This window comes from Mastigoproctus giganteus, chromosome 5 (assembly GCF_048544385.1).
Source record: "Mastigoproctus giganteus isolate SK-2022 chromosome 5, ASM4854438v1, whole genome shotgun sequence".
Lineage (NCBI taxonomy): Eukaryota > Metazoa > Arthropoda > Arachnida > Uropygi > Thelyphonidae > Mastigoproctus > Mastigoproctus giganteus.
In genome coordinates, this window is record NC_143579.1 from 139,149,772 (window position 1) to 139,176,672 (window position 26,901).

General features: G+C 36.3%; 1 protein-coding gene across 1 annotated transcript in view; it reads left to right on the forward strand.

Moving 5' to 3' along the window:
- LOC150085728 (uncharacterized) overlaps positions 1 to 26,901 on the forward strand; it is a 116,612-nt gene that overhangs the window by 79,761 nt on the left and 9,950 nt on the right. The window contains exon 5 of the mRNA XM_090374666.1: positions 12,544 to 12,559. Coding sequence (XP_090230792.1) covers positions 12,544 to 12,559 — 16 coding nt within the window. The remainder of the gene's footprint in view (positions 1 to 12,543; positions 12,560 to 26,901) is intronic.

The window sequence follows — 26,901 nt, forward strand, 5'->3', positions numbered from 1 at the left end:
AAAACTCAGTCCTGTCTTATATCTTGCAAAAAAAAAGATTCTGCTCCTATGCTTATCTTCAACAATACTTCAGATTTCTAGACATGGTCTCATATCTTTGTTAGATATTATTCTGACTTCTAATCTCTCTATTGGCATAAGCACATCACAAATATTGCTTCCTCTTCATCTTAAAAGCCTGGTTTTCTCTTTCAATGTTGGTATCACTTTTTTTCTAAACAACTACTCACTTTGTACAAATCTCAAATCTGCTCTTTCATGGAATATTATTCCCACATCTGGAGCCGTGCCCCCCCCATAACCTCTCTCAGGTTGCTAGACTCCAACAAAAGTGGGCAGTTTAATGACCCATCTCTTACAAACTTTCTCCACTCTGCCTTTGCCTATGCCTTTGCTATAGGTACATCCATTCGCACTGTTTTTCTGAATTGGCCTCTGCAATTCTCTCTCTCAAACCAGTCAGCATCCTTTTGCTGTTCACCTTCTGTTTTCTGGAATATTCTCCCTCTGCAAGTATTTTCAAAAAGTTGCATCAACAAGTATCTTCTTTCATATCTTCTTGACCTTCAATGCATACCCAGTACCAATATTATAGGTTTTAATATGTTTTGTGTTTGTGGTTTTCATTAAAAAAAAAAAGACAAAAAAAAAAAAAAAACCCACAATATTTTGCATTTGGTAGCATTAAACTTTAGCTGCCATTTTTCAAACTACACTTGTAGTTAGTCAATCCTTTTGAAGCATAAACTGGTTCTGATCATTATCTATCCTTCCAACTTTTAAATCAATATCAAACTCAATGATGATGGAGTACTTTCTCTATACTCCATCATCATTATCATTTATAATGACAAGAAACGAGAGGTCAGGCAATGATCTGTCCGAGACCCCACTTACTACTCCAATCTACTCTGAAGAATAACGATCTTCTGACCATCCTCTGTTTCTTTTCATTCAAACAACCTTTAATTCACTGATGGATCTTGTGTCTCATCCCAGCCTGCGTGGGATAACAGACAAGGTTGTTATAGATTATTATAATTTATAGAATAACTTTTCATGAGGAACTGCATCATTAAAATTCTGATATTAATGTCATAGTGGTTTCTCTCAACTGCTTTATAACCTTGATATAATAATTTGCCTTTTAAGATTTGTAGTGAGGGGCTCACATCTGGTGAGTATGGGCTTGGCACACCCATGGTCCTGAGCTGGATATCATCGTTCTTCTCTTTCTTGGTGTTGGTGATTTCTCTCTCTCTCTCAGGGTAACTGAGAAATTTTTTCTGAGATAATCAATATGGAATAATCAACTTTTTCCTGCTGCCAAAATTCCTGTGTATCGCTAACCTATGAGCTAAGCTAGCAGACTGTCTGCACTGCTCAGAGAACTTCATGTTGGACTGTATAATCACCCTGAGTCTCTTTCATTCTCCCTGGAGGGTGGAACGACTAAATTAGTATGTTATTCAAAGATTGCGGCTGCTTATATGCCGTACCTTGCATTTAGCAATGTTTAACCTCAGCTTTCAACCCATCTGCCTAATTTTTCTTGTTGCGTTAGTACAGTGCTTTTCAGTATTCTTTCAAATGGACTCTTGCTAGAGTCCACACACCACAAAAAATATCAAACTATAAATTAAAATATATAACAATAACTTTTTTAAATATAGTGGAATATACTCATACTTAATATATGTAGTACACATTAGCTTCTTAGAGGCATATCTGTATTTCCAAGGATTGTTAATGGGATTGTTACCTACTGCTAAAACTCTGTTTTATTGTGAAGTCACATGGCCCGCAGATCAGAAATAATGCAGTGGAACACCCTGATTCCTGTTATTAACCACCTTGCAACTTTTGTTGTAATTATAATACTAATACGAAAACTCATAACTGCTACTGATGCTAATGCCAAAGTTTAGTATTAGTAGTGAAAAATGATGCAAGAAAGAAAGGACACAGCAATTTGTGGACTAATGTTATTAATGGTGTCTCTTGGGGTTCAGTGCTAGGCCCATTGTTGTTTTCTATATTTATTAATGATATTGATTAAGGTATATCAGTTTTAATGTCTAAGTTTGCAGATGATACAAAGTTTTGCAGGATGATTAATGATAGTAACCAGTGTAAACTGCAGCAACAAGATCTAAACAAATTAGGCCAATGGACTGAGAAATGGCAGTTGACATTTAATACTGATAAATGCAAGGTGCTGCATATGGGGAGCAGTAATCCAAGATTAACATACCAACTGTATGGTAATACACTCAGGGCAGTGGAAAATGAAAAAAACTTCAGGTAATTATGCAGTCAGATACAAAGTTCTCTGAGCAATGCAGACAGACTGCTAGGACAGCTCATGGAGTTTTGTCTGTGATATACAGGTACTTTGCTAGCAGGGACAAGAAAGTGAGTATCCCATTGTATAAGGTTTAGGCAATGGTTAGGTCACATCTTAAGTACTGCATACAGGTCTGGAGGCTACATTTTAGGAAGGATGCAGATCTGCTGGAATGGGTGCAGAGAAGGGCAACTTAGATTGGTGAAGGGAATGAAAGGGTGGTCTTAAAAAACAAGCTTTGATTCTTCAAATTGCAGTGTCTTGACACTAGAAACCTATGAGGTGATCTGATCGAGGTTTTTAATGTTTGAATGGATTGAACAAGTTAAATGCTGTGGCATCCTTAATCTTGCTCAGACTACACGTGGGGAGGACATAAATTCAAACTACAGTTGTGCCCCCATATCCACATTCAGTTACTCGTGGTTAACCATGGAAAAAAAACTTAACACTTACTACTCGTGTGTTCGATACAATGCTTCCCTTTATTTTTTTATGATGTCGATTTTAAATTGAATAGCTTCCCTTTATTTTTTACAATGTCACATATGGTTTGGTCACCAACATTATAATGGCTCTTTAGAGATTTAACGGATGCACCGCCGACCGGGCTAGCCGAGTGGGTAAAGTACCTGCCCGGCAACCCAAAGGTCGCGGGTTCGATTCCCGCCTCGGGCTTGGATCACTGTACTGCAAAAACCTTTGGAGGTGCAATATGGCCACAGAAGCCGATGCGCCAACAACTACCAAATCAAAAAAAAAAAACGGATGCACCGTTTTCAAACTGTTGAATAATTTCAAGTTTTTGTTTAATTTGAAAGCACAACTCTTGTGTTTGCCCATCATTTTCGCAATTTCTAAACAAAAAAAAAAATTCCGACATCCCTGACATAAAAAAAGAAACAAAAGTTGCACCTTTTGTGGTGCAACGGAATAACAATAATCGACACGATGCACTAAATCAAATTTTTTTTTTTTTTTTTTTTTGTTTGTTTTGAGCTGTAGGTGAGAAGACAGCGGGGGGTTGCAAGATAATAGGTACGCTAATCTCCCAATGACGACTTATAGTGCCGGTCTTGTCACTTATTTGCAACTTGTAAAATATATTTTTATACCTATTCTAGTTATTACTTGAACTTGATGATTTCTGGTTGATTTTTTTTATTTTTTTATTTGGAGTCTTGACGTGTCCTGGTTAATCTAATCCTGGTAAATCGAGAGTTTGCTGTACTTTATTATTACCATTTTTAATGTTGGTAATGTCTTACTCTGTTTAATTTATCAATTAAACTTGATTATGCATTTGTATGTACAAGAAAATCACGTTATATATGGGGTCAGCAGGTGTTCGCTTATATCCACAGTAGGTCTTAGTACATATCCCCCGCAGATACAGGAGTCTTACTGTAATTAGAATTAGCAGAGGCATATGATGCAAGAAAGCACGCTTATGCAGCATCAGTAAAAAAAAAAAACTTCCCATTTCACCCATCCATTCGCTGCAAAAGTTTGTCTAATTCTTCCTTGAATTTATTTAAGCTATCAATTTTCACAATGACAGATGGAAGTTTGTTCCGGTAATCAAACACTTGCTGGCCAAAGGCAAATTTCCGCACATTTATTCTGCAACTGTCTTTCCTCAATTTGAATTTATGCCTCTGCAGGTGCATAATCTGAGCAAGAAGAAGAATCCCCTCAGCATTGAGCTTGTTCATACCATTCCAACCTTTGCATTTGTCAAGGCCTTATACACCTCGGTCAGATCACCTCACAGGTGCTTAATCTCCAGATGCTGCAACTTGCAGAACTTAAGCCTTTCTTCGTAAGAGTAACCCTTTGTTTCTCCCACCAATCTCGATGCTTTCTAAAATGAGGCCTCCATACCTGTATCCAGTACACATGGTGTGGCCTGACCATTGCCTTATACAAGGGGATAATTACTTCCTTATCTCCACTAGCAAAATTCCTGTATATCATTGACAAGAACCAATGCCTGCCTGCACTGCTCAGAAAACTTCATATCTGACTGCACAGTAACCCCAGGTCTTTTTCATTCTCCACTAGTGTAGTTCCCTAATGTCGGTACATTACTCTGTGGTTACTGTTACCCATATACGGTACTTTGCATTTGTCAATGTTAAATTTCAGTTGCCACCTCTCAGCCCATCTGCCCTACTTTTCTAGATCCTGTTGCAGTAGCATACTGTCATTAAAAACCTTTGTATCGTCTGCAAACTTAAATATACCTTCATCAATATCGATAAATACAGACAACAACAATGGTTCCAACATCGAACCCCAGGGAACTCTGCTAATAACATTAGTCCACAAAGAGTGGTGTCCATTGATTACCACTCTCTGTCTTCCCTCACTCAGCCATCCCTTTATCCATAAGTGTAAAGTGTGTTTAGGGTCAAGCGGCACCAGGGGTTTCCCCATCTCCGCGTAGTTTACATTGTGGGTGAACCAGTTGACTGGAAAAGCCAGAGATTTAAAAGTGTATGGACTTTGTATATGTGTGATGCCTTGTACCATTGTTCATCTGGTCATTTAGCCGCCAGATCCCTACTGAGGCCCGACATTGTCCCACTTTCACCCCATGGAGGCAGACCAGGTACTCCCTAGTATATAGTTCACTCTGGCAGGTCCTGCCACCTAATTTCCTGAGTTTTCAGTGGCTATGATCTAAAAAAAAAAAAATTGCGTACCCGTCACAGGAAGTGCTAGGAGAAGTCCAAAATGTTGGGCAAAATTAATTTCGATTGGTGATTTTAGATTGTGTGGGGCGTGTTCACGTTGCTGTCAGATAGAGTGGGATGAAGGCTGAAGACTGGGGGGAGATAGACAGAAACATGGAGCCGAAAGGGAAGGCAACTCCAGTTTACAGTGGAGCATACCCATGCCCCACCAGAGGGAAGAAATAGGGAGGCAGGGTGGGGAGGGGACAGCAAACTGTCCCCTCCCCACCCTGCTAGGAAGAGGTGAGATAGGGAGGTAGACAAGGGAGCCAGCTCAGGTTGCCAATGTGGCCTGTGTGCATGAGTGGAAGCAAACCAGACCGCAGGGTCAAGTTGTTGTTGTTGTTATTTGGTTTTTAGGAGCATTAGCAACTAAAGCCATATTGCTCCGGGGATATGCGGTGGTCATTCCCTGACCTTTCCACATCCTCCGTATTTGGTGGTCACGGGCTCGAACCCCGGTGTAATCAAGAAGCGTGTGCTACGCACTGCCGTTCCTGCCCACCTGGCTAGAGAGGCGCCCAGGGTCAAGTCTGCACCATTCAGAAAACTTGAGGCGCAGCAGAGGCGATCCAATGTTGGTTTAGCTGAATAGGTTGTGCAAAATGTCATAGTTGGGAGTCATTCATGGGACTTTCATGTTGTCCCGTCCGGTAGTCAATGTTCTGGGAAGTGGAGTTTTGTCACTTCTCAGAAGAGTTCCAGTTTTGTCCTGCATGAAGGATCAAGCAGTCAAACCTGACGTCTAGTTGGGCGTCTCTGAGAAGCTTTGTTTGACACATCTATTCGAAGTTTGCATGCAGAGGAATGGTGAATCGTCTGGCATACAGGTTCTGGGCAAACTTGGTGAATGCTATATATGAGGCTTCATCTTCCAGTAGGTAGTGTTCCCGGTTTTTGGGATTAGGGCGCACTTGGATGATTAATTCAACACAAAGATCTTCATAAAGTTCGCAGTCATACATCTGGTGTCCCCAGGTCTTCAGAGAGCCACATGCACACATTGGGTTGTTTTCGAGTCCGAAAAGGTGTAATTTGTGGCGGATCGCTCCCCTGTCCTGTTAGGAGATACGTGCTGTACAATCCGGGGCAAAAGCCATGCTGGATACTGTGGGTATATTTGTTGTAGATCGGGGAGGAACCTCCGCATGACTTCCCCTTTTGTGGAGGTCGTCCAGCGCTGCTGCCATATTGATTCCAAATAGATCTGGAGTCTTTTCTTCTCCACTGCCTGATTTGCAGTTGGGTCTGTGGTGTGATCCTGGAAGGTAGTTGGATTTCCGTGTCTAAGCTGCTGTAACATGCCTAGACGAATCACTTCAAGATCAGGGGGGAGGGTCCCAGTGAGTACTTGCAGTGCATGAGTAGATACAGTGCGGCACGCTCTGGTGAGGGTTAATAAAATCGGTCGTTGAATGATGTTGAGTAGCCGAAGATTTACCGCCGTAGAGGCCTTATGATGCCAGACACCAGAAGCATATGCAATCGCAGGGATGATGGCTGCTTTGTAAAGTATTGCTAAAGTTTTTCTTTTCAGCCCCCAGTCGCGGCGGGTAATCCTGGTAAGCATGGCAGCATAGTTTTTCATTTTCTTCTGGATGTATTTTAAGTGGGATGTAAATGATAAATTTCGCTCCAGGATCACTCCTAGGTACTTGAGTTCTGTGGCCAACTTGATCGTTCTGTTGTAGATTTTTATCTGCAGTGATCTGGTAGGAGTTAGATATCCCTTTAGTAGGATAGATTGGGTTTTGGTGGCAGAGATATTAAGGTGATGAGTTTCAGTCCACTCTCTTAGTGTAGAAAGTGCTGAGTTGGCAAGCATTTCCAGTTGTGCTCTTGAATCAGCAGAGAGGATTAGGGATAGGTCATCTGCATATCAGCACTTTCTACACTAAGAGAGTGGACCGAAACTCATCACCTTAGTATCTCTGCCACCAAAACCCAATCTATCCTACTAAAGGGATATCTAACTCCTACCAGACCACCGCAGATAAAAATCTACAACAGAACGATCAAGTTGGCCACAGAACTCAAGTACCTAGGAGTGATCCTGGACCGAAATTTATCATTTACATCCCACTTAAAATACATCCAGAAGAAAATGAAAAACTATGCTGCCATGCTTGCCAGGATTATCCACCGTGACTGGGGGCTGGAAAGAAGAACCTTAGCAATACTTTACAAAGCAGCCATCATCCCTGCGATTGCATATGCTTCTGGTGTCTGGCACCATAAGGCCTCTACGGCGGTAAATCTTCGACTACTCAACATCATTCACCGACCGATTTTATTAACCCTCACCTATCCATAGAAGTAACTTGCCCTTGATTCCATACTGCTCCAATTAAATAATGAGGGATGGTGGCAGGATAAATGCAAGGAGGTTTGCCTTCAGCCAGCGGGTGGTTGATTCTTGGAACAAATTTCCATCTGGCGTTGTGGAGGTGAGCTGTTTGAATAAATTCAATGAAGAACTAGAAAATTATTGGAGTGCTGGACAAATGATGTGGAAGGGTTTTTTTTTTTTTTTTTTTCTCCTGGCTGATGCTTTATAACCTTGCTTACTTGCATTATGGGCCACTAATAATAATAATAATACTAATAAGTGCCAAATGAAAGAGTGTTACCAAGTTTATAAATGTATATATGCAGGTTAACACTTTTATTTTGAGCGAAAGCATAAAAAGTTGTTTGCATATCATTGATTAAATAATAAAAACAAGATCAAAATTGTAATAACTAAACAAATATTTTTTCAACATTTTTTAAACTTATGTCCTTTGTCTTGATACTTGAAAGCATTATTTTGTGAAAATAAAATATTGACATATTTTTGTCATTTGGCACTTATCATGATTAATTTTAAAAAATAATCCTGAGCAATGATTGTTTAGAAATTGCCTAAATTCTAGTTTAATTGCTGTTTTATTACCTGTTTTTTCCAAATAACTTCACAGAAAAAAAAAAAAAAAAATTAAGAAGTTGGCATCCACACAGTGGTTCCTTAGTGACCTGTTATTCCTTGGAGAATTTTTTGATAATGTTTTGATGATTTCTCTTACAGTGAGAGAATAATATACAGGGGTGCTATCCTACATAAAATATAGAGCCTTACTCTGTAGTTTGGGATAGGTATATTGCTGCAGCATTGCAAGATAGCCCTCTGTAATGACAATGTTGTCAGAAAAAAAATGATCCTTCACATGTTCATTTCGAGCTTGATTTAATTTTTGAATGCAAATTTTGTAGCCCAGTTCTTTCTTTTAACTCGTATAGTGTAGAATGTGTTTAGTATCAAATAGCACCAGGGATTTTCCCCATCTCCGCTAACTCGTATAATGAAATTTGTGATTTGTGTAATTTCAGCTCAGATAATATTTTCTAGTTTATTTTTGAGGACTGCTGTAGAGCTTCATTGGCTTGCCCAACAATTGCTGATAGAATCTGGCCTACTAGTTCTAGAAGACTAAAATATTGCTAGTACTTGAAAACCTCTTAATTTTGTGAAAAACTATTGATTTTAATGATGTAGTAGAGTCAGAATGTTTTGCCATTCTCTGGCAGAACATTTTGACTCTTATAAGATGGCAAATGGCAAAAAAATTTGACTCTTGGTAAATGTTGAACCATATAACTACTAGAATTCTTCATTCTCTGATGAAATTCAGTTTTGAAAGTGTAAAGTAATTTAATTTATTCTATATAAATATATATTGATACTTAGACAACAGAGTTCTTGTTGTCCCTATTGAATAAAATATTTTATTTTATTTTATTTTATGCTAAAAAAGGAAAAAGGAAAAGAATACCTACCCAGAAATTTTGAATTTTTAAATAAAAGGCAAATGTGCCATAAATTTAAATACCAATAAAGAACAAATTTAGACTGGTGCCTTCATGATAATACCAAGGCCAAATAATTTGAAATATCACGATGGTGATACCATATATGATCCACAGCAAAACCAAAAAAAATGGGGGGGGGGGGAAGAAAAAGAGAACTATCTTGTTGAAATATACCCTTGTTCATCACTCACATCTCCCAGATTTTCGAGAAAAAATTCGAGATGGGAATGAAGAAAATGAATTTTCAACAACATTCAACAGCCCATGTTTTTGTATCACTCGAGTAAATTAGACACCAACGTTTCATAATTTTCTTCTTTCCTATTACTCAAAAAAGCCACGTAAAAAGGCCTTAAGTGATCGCCAAGCTGCCAATTCAACCTCCTTTAACTGGGTTTCAAACACATCATCTTTCAGGAGTTTCCTAATTTGGGGTCCCACGAAAATTCCTTCCTTAAGTTGAGCATATGTTAAATTAGGAAACACACTTCTGAAGTATGCAAATCCATTATTCTTTATCTAGTCCCTTCACAAAATTTTTCATCAATCCGAGTTTGATGTGCAGGGGTGGAATAAGAACCTTGTTTGATTGCACTAAAGGAATATTTACATTACATTGTCTTGGTATGGACTCGTCCCGCCGTCCAGAACAGCATAATGTTCTGTCACATGGCTGTCTCACAAACACAAAAAACAGCAATATTTTGTGAATGTCCCCCCCCCACCTGCAAAGCAACAAGCAAATCAGTAACTTTTAGATCACTGCATATGTTCCAACCATAATCCTGGTATTTCATAGCATGTAGAATCTTAGACATGCTTTGTTATTATTAGCCATATGGTGCAAGGAAGCCCAAGGCTTATGCTGCACCAGCCAAAAAAAAAAAAAAAAAATTCTGAATCACCATGAGAGAGAGAGAGAGAGAGAGAAAACAAGAGTCAGAAGTAGAAGGGAATTACCAAGAAAGAGAAGAATGATGATATCCAGCTCAGGACCCTGGGTGTGCGAAGCCCATACTCACCAGATATTGAACCCCTGGCTTTCATGACTTTCTTTAAGTCCAACTGAATTAAACACAGGAACTGATGGAAATTCTTTGCCATTATGAAACAATTGCTTTTAAACTTAATTTTGAGGCATCTATGAATAAATGCCTTCATCTGACTTATGCACAACACCTAGTTCTTTCAGAAGTCGTATAATATCTTTGCAAAAATACATACTGTCCTCTGTAGCAAAATATTTCGAAAACTTTTCATGTCTTTTTCAGAACACTGAAATCTTTGTTCCTGCGCTGAGTATATTCCACTGCTGTAACCTAGAACCTAACAGTTCAGCTTGTTCTTTCAATAAATTTAAGTCTCAAACCAAATCATTTAACTCATCTTGTTTGATTAAATGTACCTCACTACCTGAACTTACTGGCTGATATTCAACATCTTATGCAGTGGAGGCCTCTGGGGAATCCTCAACTTGAACTTGATTACTATTATCTTCCCTGCTACTGTTATCCCAAGTTTTGGGAGGCACCTGTACTGGCAAGTCGTCACTGCGTGGAATGGGCCAAATTGCAGAAGGTATATTTGGATATATTATAGCGTATTTTCTTTTTTTAGACATACCAGATATATCTGTCATAGAAGTAGCAATCATTAATGTGGTTAGATGGTTCTCGCAAAACCATAGGGACTGTAATGCTTTGAGTTTGCCATGTAACCACTTCCTAAGGTTTGTCATACAGGTAATACAGGTAAAACTTGAGGCACCCAAGGTTTGTCTTGATCACCAATTTTACATCTGAAATAAAAAGAATCTGAAAGTTTTGTAATGTCATAGATACTTTTCCTTTGAGTCTTTGGGGTGAACCACCCACAAACATAACAAAAATTGTCTGGATGATTAATACACTTCCTATGTGTCTGCTTATTTATTGTAGTACTATGTAGTACTACATGAATTTCTGAAAATGTAAATTCAGTTTTGAATACTACAATATAAAAACAACACACATTCAATTTTTATCACTACACAATAGTAGCAACTTACTAGTTCTACTCATGTGAAAACACTGAAAATAAAAATATTTGTGAATTGGCAGGTAGAGCCAGAAATTATTTTACTTCTACTGCAAGGGTTGCTGGCCACATCCTCCTACTCTCGAGGGGCTGTTTATGTTTGGAAGATAGATTTTCAACCCTGAGAACATGTCATGATCAGTAATACTTGGAAAACCTTGGCACAACCTACAAAAATCCTCACCAAAAACACTAAGTGGGCTTAGCGTTTTTGGTGATTATGTTTATCACAAAAAAACTGAGGCCGAAATCAATTGCTAAAATTAAGAGAATCAGCTTGTATCTGTTAAAATAAATCAGTATATCATACATTACTGGCTAGATTATGCAAAATTGGCATATTTTGATAAAACATAACTCCCTCTATATTTAATAACTGTGATGTGATATGAAACTGTCATGGTTTTTGAAATCTACGCATAAAAATTGGTTAAAAAAGCATTTAAAAAAACGTTCTTGGAGATAAAAATTGTGTTGGCTAGTATTAGTAATAATATATCTTTGCAAAAACACATACTGTCTTCTGTAACAAAATATTTCTTAAACTTTTCATGTCTTTTTCAGAACACTGAAATCTTTGTTCCTGCTGTGAGTATATTCCACTGCTGTAACCTAGAAATATTATATACTAACTGTACTATATATATAGTACAGTTAGTATATAATATAGAAATATATAGTACAGTTAGCATGCATGTGCGTGCCCACACACACACACACACATATCTAGATATAAACTCCCCTCCCCCAACTTTCTATGGATAATTTCTGTGACATTTTCTGACCTGGACAGCCTAATACTATCTGAAGAAATCTGCATATAATACCATAAACTTACTTCTACCACTACTTCATTTCTTTAGTATTCCTAACGTTTAGAAAAATTCCTGGGAATTATATCTAATGCTACTAAAAAAATTACTTATTTTCACTTTACTAAGAAATTAGTCTTAAAGAAACTAAAGTGTTGAGATTATAATAGTTTTAAAAACATATACTACCATTTGTCATAGCAGCATAACTAATATCCAGGGCTATCATTAGTGCAGATGGGACATTGCACTCCTGGAAAACATGAAACAAGCTTTATAGTCTTCATTCCTATACTTTTAATTTTCAGGACTATTTATTTCAACATTCTTGGCTGTTAGGTCATCCAAGGACTGGAACTGTCTGTTTATACCTGAAATCTTTACCTAATTTCTCCAGCATTCAGCATTGCTAGATGTTAACCTGTGACAATATGACTAAAAATTTTTAGACAAATTTGTAGAAAAAGGGGCCACATCATGCTCTAATTGTGCTGCACTGCAATGGATAGGCATGGTAGTCTTACACTGTGAATATATGTGGAACACTAAATGTAATAATTTGGACAAATTGATATACAATAAAGATGCCGTTTATATATATATAACACCACAAGTTAAATTATATTTAGAATTTTTAATTGTTTCTTTTTAATTTCTGTTGATTGGTTTTCATTTTTTTTTTTTTTTTTTTTTATGTGAAAACCTCTGGTTCTTAAAACAGAAGAGCGGTTGAAAAGGTAAATATATATTCTTGAAAAATATTTTGTTATAAGTAACTGTAGATTAAATGAACTTATTTCTTATTTTTTTATTCAAAATAAATTATTTTTTGAAAGATCTGTAATACCACTTTTTTATTGTAATAGCACAATAGTAAATCTTTAATCGGAATCAACATTCCCCTAATTTTTTCACAGCTGCGTGAACCTGCCACTGCTCTGAGCAGAAAATTTTTACATGACCTGACGTCTGTGTGGCACTTTAAAAGTTTTCTGTAATATATTCATAATAAGAATATTTACAAAAAACACTTCATATTTTGTATTTTATTTATTAATTGAATGGTACAATAAAAATCAATACAACAAAGAAAATTATTTTACGTTTCGAGAACTTTTTCTTGGCTGTCCTTATTAGAAATCCATTGACTATAAACACTATCTAGATTAATTTTGCACCCAGATGGAGATAAAATTAAGATAAAATTAATCATCATCAGATCATCCAAATGTTCAAATTCCAGTCTGTTTCTAGATTTACATTTGATGAATTCATGACAATGTATCTACACTCAGCACTAGAAGCTTGAAATGTTCCACAGGTGTCAACGAGAAGTGACAGTTCTTCAAATTCTTTGTTTCTGAGCATATTGTTGAAGATATCATTGAACGACTTAATTGATTCAAATCACAGTACTGATGTGATATTATTGTGGCAATGCTTTCATTTATTGTAATGGTAGCTGAGTATATTTTTATTAGTTGTTTAACAAACTCTTCTCCAAATTCAAAATTGGTTGCATTTTCATAGCAGTTGGGTCAAAAGCTTGCCATTCTCTTAATCATCATCATCATCATCATCAGGAAATCTATTGTCCAAGTGATTACACACATGTTTAATGAATTTGATAGTATGAACCAGAGCTGTAATGCTCAATTTTTTCTATGTTGATATCAATGTGTGTAAAATAATAAGAGAAGTTTACCTCAATATAATATGTAGAACAATTCCATGATACTCTCCAGCAATTAAAACAAAAAAAAAATCGAAAATCTTACATTATACTATTACACTTTTTTTTGTTAGTTATTGGCACATCGCCTTCTGTGGCCATAATGCACCTCCCAAAGTTTTTGCATTTTACTCTGATCCAAGCCCGAGGCGGGATACGAAAACGTGACCTTTGGGTTGGCAGGCAGACACTTTACCCACCTGGCTAGCCTAGTCGGCTACTATTACACTAAAAAATCAATCGAACACAACTAAAAATAATTAAAAATCAATTGAACACTATTAAAAATCAATGTAATGCAATTAAAATTTAAATTAATTAAAAGAAATTTAACAAAAAAATTGCAAAACGATTTTCCTTCCTGAAGATGGCAATGCTTTTTGACCATATGTCATGATCACAGGAATGAAAATTACTAAATAGGGGTGAGCATGAAACTTAAATAGGTATTATTTGTCTTTGCACATGTGCGTAAAAGTCCACGAATGTGAGATAAGAAATGGCCGGCGAACATTAACAGAATTCTCATGTAATTTAATTTTGACAGTTTCTGCAATTAATTGCTGGGAGTATCATACAGAAGTGTTGTATGTATTATATTGAGGTAAACTTCTCTTATTATTTTACAAATGTTTAATGAATAGAATAATAGGTGTAGTATCAACATCAGAACTTATAGATGAAAGGAAATCTTTTAATTTTTCACTCCAATAAACAGTATGGCCAAGATACTGTGACTTTTATCTTGTTTATTTTTGCTTTTGTGTACTGCAGTGCTTCAATTGTATTCAAAGAACTTTTCTGAAGGAATTTACTGGGGGAGAGAGGTCATTCTGATTAATGAAGCAAAAGATCCTAAAATACAAAAAAACTTAAAACACAAATAAATGGAAAATTTAATGAGATAGGTAGTGCTGATGAAAATAAATTTAAAAAATATCACTGTAGAGCTTTTATTTAAAACTATAAAAAGACAATGCATTTATCCATCAATAGATGTATAAATGCATTACCTTTTTATACATTTATCATGTGGCATTGGCATGCGACACCAACACCACGTGATCATCACTGTGAATACAGTGAAGATCACGTGGCATGAATACACTTAAATACAGCGTCTTCCAGCAATGCTTCTTTTGGCTTTTTCAATGTCTGTCTATTTGATACACTGCTTTAATCACTCCCCAAATTGAATTTTAAAGCAAATGCCTTTATAGATTCTTTCTGTTTTTTCATATCTGACACAGTCTATATTGACCAATACCAAATTCTTCAGCAATTTTTTTTTTTTCTAGGAACACCATTTTCAAGTTGTTCTATCACTTTGAGTTTGTTAATGATCATTTAAAGTAACATGTTTTCTTTTTATTCCACTTTTCAATTCTTTAGAACCCATAATTATATAAAATGTTAACTTAAGTACATGTGTACACATAAAGAAGTAGCAAATGAAGCAGTGTGAGCAATAACATCTGTCCGACTCAGAGTCAACAACAATACTGAACAACACACAAGACAGTGTAATGTATGTTCCATCTCTCTCTCTGCGTAGTCGATCAGCGTGCAGTCAGAGTGACTCATCTGCCTGCCTAAATCCCGTGTGTCGTTCAAGGTACTCAACTGTGAACAGAATTTTTCACCTTTCAATCCGGATTAACTACAGCTGGATTAGCGAGGGTTTACTGTGTATATATATATAAAATAACATGATGCTTAGTCAAAAAAGGGTTTACTACTGTTATACGGCTGCTAACTAGGTAATGTAATATACTGAAAATTACTGATTGGTGTGATTTGTTAACACTGAAACAGCTAACAATACAGCACACGGTTATCATACTCAAGTTAGTCCTTGATTTTTTTTTTTATTTTGAAGTGCTGTACATTTATTCTGCATGTATAAACAAATTACAGTAATAAAACAGTTTAAATTTGTTTTATTGCCTGTAATTCACTTTAAGTTTAATTATGTTAAGGATTTTCCATCAGAATTCATGCCCAATGTTACGATTTTTCAAGGGAAGGGTAGAAAAATGGTAATGAGGTTGTGAACTACTGTCTTAAATATTTCAATTTGGTGTCCATGCAGATGCCCGATTTCCCAGTTTCCTGTGCTCTCTTGATAACTAAGGCTGTTACATACCATTTGTACAAAATTCACAAATCCATTATAGATAAATGAAGGTACTACTAATCCATAGATATATTGAGATAATTAATTAAATATTGCTGTACCACCCTTGAATTTTTCTTAATTCAGTTGTTTTGTGTGCTCTTTTCTTTCTCTTAGCTTTGTCTTGACAACAGTTATTTCAAGATGGTTCTGTAATGTCAACAAGAATGCAGTATTATTTTATATGTTGAACATGCCTAGTGGTTGGAAATGAGTTTACTTTTTCCAACTTTAGCTTCTCAAAATATTTAATATTACAGAAAAAAAAAAAAAAACTTTGGTCAAGTGACTAAATTTTAAAACTTTTGAATATTGCTAAATGTTTTTTGGTAAAAAAAAAAAAAAAAAGCTCTGTTCGTGTGTGTGTATTCCCATTATAACACCCACACTTACTTTTAGTGCTGTTTTCTTCCTTATTTTTTTCTTCCCACTTTTCTCTTTTATTCTTCTCATGAAAACACCAAACATGCAAGTTATTAGAACTTATAGTACTTGGTATAGTGCATGGGTTAAACCCATAGTACTTAGTACCATGCATGGGCTTCTGGTGCAATGATCAACTCTGTGATGAACCCCATGTGAAATGTGGGAGTTCCACTTATGGGCCAGTCTCTTTTTATTAGTTTTTTTTTTTTTTATAACTCTAGGACAGCCTAAGTCTTACAGAGAAGGAATATAACAGTAATAATTCTTTTACAGTCAATACACAGTGTCAAATATCAATATACAAAGTCAAATATCAATATACAGCATATACAATGGAATATCATATGTTACAGACAATTAGCATAAGTAGAGACATATGATGCAAGAAAGCAAGCTTATGCAGCATCAGCCAAAAAAAAAAAAAAAAAGCGCTCCCATTTCACTCCTCCGTTCATTCCAAATACCTGTCCAGCTCAGCCTTAAATTTATTTAGGCTATCAACCTCCACTAAGTTTTAATTTGAGCAAAGCTGGGATGACAGAGATTTTTGTATTTGTAACACCTTTGTTGTTATATTTTCTTGTTTGCTCACAATGAATAGTTACATTGATTGATTGATTTGTATTATTATTATAGTTATCCATTTTTTTGTATTATTTTTTATTATTATATTTGTTTTTTATTTTCTTTGTTTAATGAAATATTTATAGCCAATTTTTTATTTTATTTTTATTGTATAAAGTGTTTAGGGCGTAAGCCTCAAGCTATGGAAAAGTCTAGACTATGTATAAGTATAGTGCAAAGGCATCAATAATACATAGCCAAATCCGAATGAACAGAATATTAGCAAAGCGGCATTGTTTTAAGTTATATCTCATATTGTGAATACTTTCACAATGAGTTGCCATGATATTGCACTACTTCGAATAAGTAATGCTTCACCTGAGGAGAAGACTAATGTTACTTATTCTCAGATGGATATCACCATCCAGATGGCACCATTTCAGGGCTATTTGGCCCTTCTTCGGTGGGTAGGTACTCGAGTGATGCAATGATGGCAAAACAGTTATGAAGTATAACTACACAATAGGAGGTATTCACAATATGAGATATAACTTAAAATGATGCTGCTTTACTAATATTCTATTCATTCAGATTTGGCTATGTATTATTGATGCCTTTGCACTATACTTATACATAGTCTAGACTTTTCCATAGCTTGAGGCTTACGCTTTATAGTCTAAATACATCATACACCATCAGGCATCTCTCATATTGTGGAGTTATACTTCATAACTGTTTTGCTGTCATTGCATCACTTGGGTACCGACCCACCCACAGAAGAAGGGCTAAATAGCCCTGAAACCGCATCGGGGGAGCCTGATGGATGTCCGCAGTTTCCAAGAATAGGTAACAACAGTCTTCCCCACTGGGGAAATGTTGCCTATTCGAGGAGTTTTTGAGTGGTGTGAGTTGAAGGAGTTACTGTCCCTTTCATTCTTCTACACCGTTTCTTTCCCTCTTCCACTCCTACTATTGCTTTTCCTCTGCTTTTTTGCTTTTCTAAGTCTAATAGGGACAAGTGGATAGTCGAGTTATCATCCACACGTATACAAAATAGCCCTGAAACGGTTCCGTCTGGGTGGTGGTATCCATCTGAGAATAAGTAACATTAGTCTTCTCCTCAGGTGAAGCGTTACTTATTCGAAGTAGTGCAATATCATGGCAACTCGTTGTGAAGGTATTCACAATATGAGATATAACTTAAAACAGTGCCGCTTTGCTAATATTCTGTTCATTCAGATTTGGCTATGTATTACTGATGCCTTTGCACTATATTTATACATAGTTTATTTTTATTGTTATTAAATTAATCATTTATTCTCATTTTCTAATTACTTGATTATAAAACCTTTGCAATTCTTTTTTGATATTGATATCGTCAGCTAGAATATCAATGTTGGATTCATTTAGCAATCTTGCAGTTCTATTGAAATAGTGGAATTTAAAATTATCAGTTCTTAATGGCTCTAGTGTCAGCAGATCGTGTCTTCTCAAGGCTCTTGGAGGGCAGCTAAAATCGATGAGGTAGAGTAGCTCGGGGGCATCCAGCCACGAGACGCATCAGGAATTTGCAGTCCGCCACAGCCCTTCTTTGAGAGCAAGTGGTACCATCATGAAGTGAGCGCACCATTCATAATAAGATTTTTTTGTCCATTTCCAACCTAGACTTGTACACTAGAAATCTGACTATGGATTTCTGAATGTTCCAGTTGTTTTATGAGAATTTTGGTGTGAGGATTCCAGATCTGTGAGGCATATTCTAGTATCGGGTTAATGATCATTATGCATGCTGTTTTTATGAATTGTATGTTGGAAAGGTCAAAGCAGATTCTTTTAAGCAGTCGAAGAGATTTGGAGGCCTATGCTGTAGTCTTATTTATATGTATGTTGAAGTTTCCCTTGGCAGAAAACCATACCCCCAAATCTGAAACATCTTGTACTCTCATTAACTCATGATTATTGGTTTTATAGGGATAATTAATCTTACGTTTTTTATGATAGTCTGCAATAGGGACGGTGCAGCATTTGTCTATTATTTGTAATCCACCAGGTTGATAGTGTCTAATCCATTTTCCAGTATTTCACAATATTGTATTGATTTGATGGTTTTGTATATTTTCAAGTCATCTGCATATGAGAGCACTTTGATGTCTACATGTTGCATACAATCTTATATGTCATTAATATATATTGCAAAAAATAATGGTCCAGGAGGAAAACCCTGTGGGACTCCCCTTTGTATAGGAAAAGTGGAGGAGTAACTTCCATCAAAAAGAACTCTGCTTTTCCTGTTGTTGAAGTTTACATAAGTGATAAGGCATTACTTGATATATATATATATATATATATATATATATATATATATGTGCTTTAATTTGAGACAAAGCAAATTGTGTGGTACCGAATCAAAGGTTTTTGTATTATATTTTGAAAGTGCTATAACAGGAATTTACTGTGTGTGTGTGTGTGTGTGTGTGCGTACACATGCAAGCTTTAGGAAAATTTGAAGAGAACAAATCGGGTATTTTTTAAAAAATGTTTTTATTGTAGTTTACTTCCTTACATCATATTGTATATACATTACATCATAACTAAGTATATACATTCATTTGTTTTCCGTGACATATTATAAGATATTATGCATTAAGTTACAAACAGGGCTGTGTCGAGGTTTTTAAGCACTTGGATGCAAAAAGAAAATGGTTACTACTTTTCCTACTAGTAGAAAATGCCCCAGTAATAAATACGTAATGCCCCGGTAATAAATACGAATAAATTCGATAAATACGTTGGCATTAGAGGTGAGCAGACGCGCTTAGACAGGGCTCCTCAGTTAAGTGGTTTACTTTTGGATAGTGCTTTTAAATATTTGATTTATTTAGATATTGTTGGATTATTTTGTTATAGGTTTTCCTGTAACTGTTTGATTTTAATAATATTATAGATATAATTTTTTAAAGTTACTTTGTTATTTATTGATATTTATTTAATTTTATAATGGTAGTTACGAGATCTGCCTTAAACACGTCACAGGGTATCGTGACAGATGGCGATTTACGGGTGAGTCATGATTTAATCCGTTGTGGAACCTGTGGAATGTTTTCCAAGGTCGACCTGGTGACTAATCCTACCTCACCTGGGGATACTTTTCTTTGTGATCGATGTAAGGAGTGCACCGATCTTAAATTACAATTTGGTGCACTGATGGAACAATTTGAGTCCCTGAAAAAAACGAGTGCTTGCCCTCGAAAATAATGCATCTGGGAGCTCGTCAGGGACTCAAAACTCCAGCAATCTACCAAGTGATGCACACCCGATTCGAGCCTCAAAACAGAAAAACCAAGTGCAAACTACTCTGGTTAAAAAGGACATTGTTTTATTAGGAGACTCCATTGTCAGGGAAACGGGGAATATTTTTTGTAATAAAGATAGGTGGAGCAGAACCAGGGTATGTCTGCCAGGAGCAACTATTGATGATGTCACCAACAGATTGTCAGATTTTAAAGGGGGTAAAGAAAATATTATTATTCATGTGGGGACAAATGATATTAAACGTACACAATCTGACGATTTGTTGGAAAAATACAGGACCATGCTGAGGAAATGTCGCGAGCTAGGCCATAATGTCTATGTGTCTGCAATTCTGCCCAGACACGATAGGAGGGATTATATGTTAAGAGCCTTGTGGATTAACTCAAGACTTGAAGGAATCTGCAAGGCTTTAGGGGGTAAATTTCTATCAGCATGGCCCACACTTGTAGGTAGAAGGAATTTGTTTTGTAGAGACGGGATACACTTAAACAAAGGTGGTGCAAAAGTTTTTTCCAGTATTATTGAGGATACCTTAAAGGTTCAGGGAAACTGCTAGTTAGGGGGGATGTGGGTAATACTGACACGCGTTTATCTGATAATATTGGTCAATGTAACTCTTGCACATACCTTAAGAGTTCTTATCTGTTACCCCAACTGGACATATTATCTAGATGTTCTGGGGGCAAAGACGTTTCACGTGAGCGGGTAGCTAATATCAGGGAAGAGAGCCTAAAAACTTCAAGGGTTGTGTTAGGGTTGTTAAATATACAAGAACAGTAAATCTTAATTGTTTATTTATACAGTAACGTTAGAAGTGTCGTCAATAAAATGAGCGAATTCGAACTGCTGGTTAAAACAAGTAACGCGGACATAATAGGGCTTACAGAGACGTGGTGCCACTCGGAAATTGGGGATGATGAGTTTCAGTACGGCTTGTATAATGTATTTAGGAAGGATAGGTTAGATAGAAGGGGTGGCGGGGTAATGCTTCTTATCAGAAGCAGCCTGAGAGCGACGATAGCTTTCCAGGATTCAGACATTTCACATGCTAGTATAGAGTCTGTATGGTGTGAGATAGTTGGAAACAAAGGTATAATGCGAGTAGGAGTAATCTACAGACCAGGTGATTGTGAAGATTATGACAAAAGCCTCTACATGCAAATGGAATGGGCAAGTAAGCGTCAATGCCTTATTATGGGTGATTTCAATTTGCCTCTAATTGATTGGAGTAAATGGGAAGGAAACCCGACATGGGGAACAAAATTTTTAAATCAACTAGATGACTGTTATTTGTATCAACATGTCAGGGAAAGTACTAGAGAAAAGAATATCCTAGACCTCATCATCACACATGAATCAGATGACATAGTAGCAGGAAGTGATCACGGAGTTCTACGGTGGATGATGACGAGAGAGGTAGCAGCAGTAAAAGGCAAAGGAATGGGTTTTAATTTCAGAAAAGGAAATTACGATGCCTTAAGGTACTACATGGCCTCTATTAACTGGGTAGATATCTCGCAGAGAATGAATACAATTGAACTGTGGTACGCTTTTAAAACATTAATCACAGATGCCTAGAATGCGTATATACCATTAAAAAAATACTCCACGAGAAGCGTTCCAAGTTGGACGAATAGTGAAGTTGCCACATTACTTGAGCAGAAAAAGGTGGCATGGAAAGGTTACAGAGCAATAAAAAGTACTGAAGCCTATAACAGCTAAAAGGTGATGTGTAATAGAGCCACGGAAAAGGTTCGACAGGCAAAGGCAGTTTATGAGAAATCACTAGCAAACAGAGCAAAGAGGGGGTATAAAGAATTCTTCACATATATAAATGCCAAGAAGAGCAGGACAAACCAGATCGGACCTTTACGTAAGGGAAAGGGGATAGTAATAAATACACCAGCTGCTGTTGCAGATGAACTCAACAGTTATTTTGCATTGATATTTACAAATGAAAAGCCTTTTGTGGCAATGGGAAATTGTGGGAGCGAAGTTAAAAAATATGTAATTAATGATATTGAAATTTCGCAAGAATATTTAATGAAAAAACTTTCGAGCCTACAGACCAGTAAGGCTCCTGGAGTTGATGGAATATACCCTATAATCTTAAGAGAGGCGGCAGGCGAGTGCATTGAACCATTGGGGCTAATTATGCGAGCATCACTAGACTCTGGGGAGATTCCCTTGGATTGGAAAAGTGCAAATGTATCTCCCATACATAAGGGTGGCTCTAAAAGTGAAGTTGGAAATTATCAACCTGTCAGTCTAACTTCAGTAGTAGGCAAAATCATGGAGGCAATGATCAAGGGTGGAATTCAGGATCATTTGGATCGAATTGAAATTCTCAAGGATACTCAGCATGGTTTTGTAAAGGGAAAATCATGTTTAACAAATCTGGTTCGCTATTTCGAAAGGGTCACTCACGAGCTGGATTTAGGGAATAATTTCGACATTGTTTATTTAGATTTCAGCAAAGCTTTTGACTCAGTCCCACATGAGCGGTTGCTTTATAAGCTGGAACAGGTTGGAATCACTGGGAAAATCCTTAGATGGATAGAAGGATGGCTTCAGGGCAGGAGGCAGAGGGTTGTGATAAATGGCTATTCCTCAGATTGGGTTGATGTAAGAAGTGGGGTTCCCCAAGGATCAGTATTAGGACCACTGTTGTTTTTAATTTTCATAAACGACATTGATGAAGGGATAGAGGGCGTGATGTCTAAATTTGCAGATGATGTTAAAATTGGTAGAGTAGTTAATGATCACTGTCAAGCTGAGCTTCTTCAGAGAGACCTAGATAGACTTCAGGAATGGTCAGAAAAATGGCAGCTGTGCTTTAATCCAACAAAGTGTAAACACAGTAATCCCAAAAAAACTTATTCACTTGGTGGAGTTCAACTAAACCCAGTACTGGAGGAAAGGGACTTGGGTGTTACGATAGGGTCAGACATGAAATTCTCTGAGCATTGTAAACAGGTTGCAAGGAAGGCCCATGGTGTCCTATCGATGATCTATCGAACTTTTGCAAGTAGAGATAGGGACGTGATAATCCCATTATATAAGGCTTATGTTAGACCACACTTGGAATACTGTGTTCAAGTATGGAGACCGCACCTAAAGAAAGACATCGAGCTTCTTGAAAGGGTGCAAAGAAGGGTAACTCGCCTGGTGAGATCGGCAAAAGGGCGTCCTTATGAAGAAAGACTTTGAATATGTGGGTTGCAGAGTTTGGAAACTAGACACCTTAGAGGAGATTTGATTGAGGTGTTTAAGGCTCTGAGAGGCATCAGTAAAATGAATGAGGACAAAATTTTCAAGATTATAAATGATGCTAGAACTAGGGAACATAAATTCGAGTTACGGGGGGAAATGTATAGATTGGACTGCAGGAAGTTTTATTTTAGCCAGTGAGTTATAAATTACTGGAATAAGTTGCCTTCATGGGTGGTAGAGGCCGACAGTTTGGTGAAATTCAAAGGTCATCTGGATAGTACTTTCGGGTAAGGGAAGCGCATAGGATGATAGGTTTAATTTCCTTTTTATTTCTTTTTTATTTTATTTTTTTATTTATTAATTATTATTATTTAGTTATTTATTTTATTTATTTATTTTTATCATTGTTTTGTTCGGATTTTTTTTTTTTTTTTTTGGCTGGTGCAGCATAAGCCATAGGCTTTCTTGCACCATGCGGCCGTTATTAATACTAATACTGATTTAATTTTTGTGGCAACTGTATTTGGTGTCAGTTCTGGGAGGATGTAACAGCCATCCATAATGTTATCAGAAGGTAATACACCTAATTCTGTTTTTACACGATAGATACGTTCCTGAAAAATACGTGTAAAAAAAATTCGTGTAAAAAAAGACATTGTATTTATGGAAGAAAAGAAGATTGGTTCCGGATCTAAAAAAATCAGTAAAAATAATTTAAAAAAAAACACATAAAATATTCGTTTTAAGCTTATTATTTTATTTCAACAAAATACACATGTAATAATATGTAATTAAAATGTACTAAAATAAATTTGTATGCATATGAAATGAAAAAAAATTCTTCATGAACAAAAAAAATCTGTTTTACATATAACAAGATTTTATTCATTTTCCACTTTCTGATAATAAACGGCGCATACGTTTGCGTACGACTGGAATATCACTGCCATCACTAGAAATGTTGTGGACATCGTCTTCTTCCTCTATTAATGAAATTCTTTCTGTGATCTCTTCAGCAAAATCAGCACGAATCTCCTCTGGTGCTGATGTTTCACCAGTTTTACGAACGAATTCAGTTATTAATCGTGTTCGTGTTTTGGTTAGTCCGTTATATAATTCTCTGTAAGAGGCTGTCAACAACTTCAGTTCGCGTTGAAACTTCCTAGCGCGTTCCTCATTAGGGTCATGTTTGACAAAATGATTACCTAATTTTCTAGCCAGTTCCAGACCTTCTTTTATTAAATCTGCATTTAGAACAGGATCATTTTCTTCATTATCACTACGTTCTGTGGGATAAGGAGTCCCAAGGACAACCTCTAATATTTCATCTTCGCTTAGGGCTTTGTCGGTTAACAATTCATCAATATCTTCAAACGATAGATCATCGAATCCTTCTCCACCAATTTTGTGTGCCATTGTAATGATGTTGGGAAATTCGGTCGTATTAGGGATGATGGGATCTTTGCTTTTTACACATTGTGGCCAAACCGCTTTCCAACACGCATTTAAAGTTGCTGGTTTTAATTCAGTTAACGCTAATCCAACTTGATTGATACAATCCATAATTGAGAATTTCTTCCACACATCAATGACTGTTAGTGTTTCATCATTCAGTTTGTCCAAAACGTGTTGGAATGTTCGTTTTACGTAATATGTTTTAATTGTCGCAATTATACCTTGGTCTAGCGGTTGTATCAAAGATGTAGTATTAGGTGGCAGAAATAAAATTTGTACATTTGGGTGTTCCAAGACAGGATGGCCGGGTGCATTGTCAAGAATCGGAAGAACTTTAAATTCGAGACCTTTCAAATTCATATAACGTCTGACTTCTGGGACGAAACATTTGTTGAACCATTCTGTAAAAATAGTAGTGGTCACCCAGGCCTTCTTGTTTGCCATCCAGTGAACAGGCAATTTATTGATATCTACACCTTTCATTGAACGTGGGTTTAGGGCTCGATTTACCAGCAGTGGTTTCAACATACGATCTCCTGAAGCGTTGGAGGAAAATAATAAGGTCACACGATCCTTAGCTACCTTAAAACCACCAGCAGTTTTCTGCGATTTGGCTACATACGTTCTGTTCGGCATTCGTTTCCAGAAGAAACCAGTTTCATCTGCATTCCACACTTGATCAGGAGTGTATCCTCCATCTTCAATAATTTTTGCAAGTTCCTGCGGGAATACTTTAGCAGCCGATTCATCTGCAGATGCAGTTTCACCTTTAATTTTTATATTATGAAGAGCATTCCTTTTAAGAAACCCTGTCATCCAACCTGTACTCGCAGAAAATTCATACTTTCTGTTTAACTGAGATGAAGTGTTTGGCTCCTTTTCTTTAATCTGTCTGTAAATTCTTAGTGCTGTTTGCTTGATGGCATTTCCATCTACTGGTACTCTTTTTTGTGACTGATCTTCTATCCACATTACCAGGGCCTTTTCCATTTTTTCCTTGACAATATCTCTTGTATATGATGATGAATTAACACTTACTTTTGTTCCAGAACATACCGACTTCCTAATTGCAGCTTCATTTTTCTTAATAGTTCTTACGGTAGCTTCATGTACACCAAAATGCCTTCCTACAGACGTAGCCCCTTGTCCAGTTGCAAGACGATCTAAAATTTGAATTTTAAGTTCCAAAGAAATCGCTTTCCTTTTCATTTTGGTAATAGGCGAATTATTCGACATTATATAAGGGCTACCGAAAAATATCTCAGTTATAATTAATAAAAAAAGGTATGAAAATTTTGTAAACTTACAATTTATTGACTATCGGCAAAATTAATAAATTTATATGTGCACAAATTTCACTAAAGATTCTTTCACTTTGAAATAGAGCTTACTACTACATGTCTGCTGAAGATACAATGCACGAATACCGTAGATGTGCACAAAATTAATAAAAACGTTGATGATTCATAGATACCTAGACGTAAACATTGGTAAGCAAAAGCACGCGTTTCAAAACGCAAACACTAGCTGTTATCCAATCTATTGATGCGTGTAATATAGAAATGATACTAATATGCCACAAATAAAAAAAAAATTTCTTAGAATTTAGGCAAAAGAAAATTCATAGAAATCGTGTTAAATCAAAATGACTCGCGTAAAAAGAGAATAAATTTTTATTTTGAATTCGTGTTAAACCAAATTCGTGTAAAAAAAGTTCGTGCAAAAACAGAATTAGGTGTATTATCATATAATGGTTGTAAATTGTCATTATCTGTAATGTTAAAAGAAGGTAAGGCATTAGGATTATTCACGTTATTATTCAAGTAGTATTAGTCATATATTGCAAGGAAGTAACAGGCTTTTCCACACCAACCAAAAAATAATAATAATAATAATAATAAAAATGTAATATTAATTATGTGCTTCCTTCCTCATGTAGATAACTATTCAGTTGACCTTTGAATTTCTTCAAATTGTCAGCATAAACTGCCTAAGGAGGCAACTTGTTCCGGTAATTAACAACCCATTGGCTGAAAAAAAAAAAAACTGTACAGTCTAAAACTCTTACCCTGTACTTTAAATTTGTGATCCCTAATTCTGTCACCAAATACGGAGGGTGCGGAAAGGTCAGAGAATGACCACCGCATAACGCGGAGCAATATGGCCTTAGTTGCTATTGCTCCTAAAAACCAAATAACTAA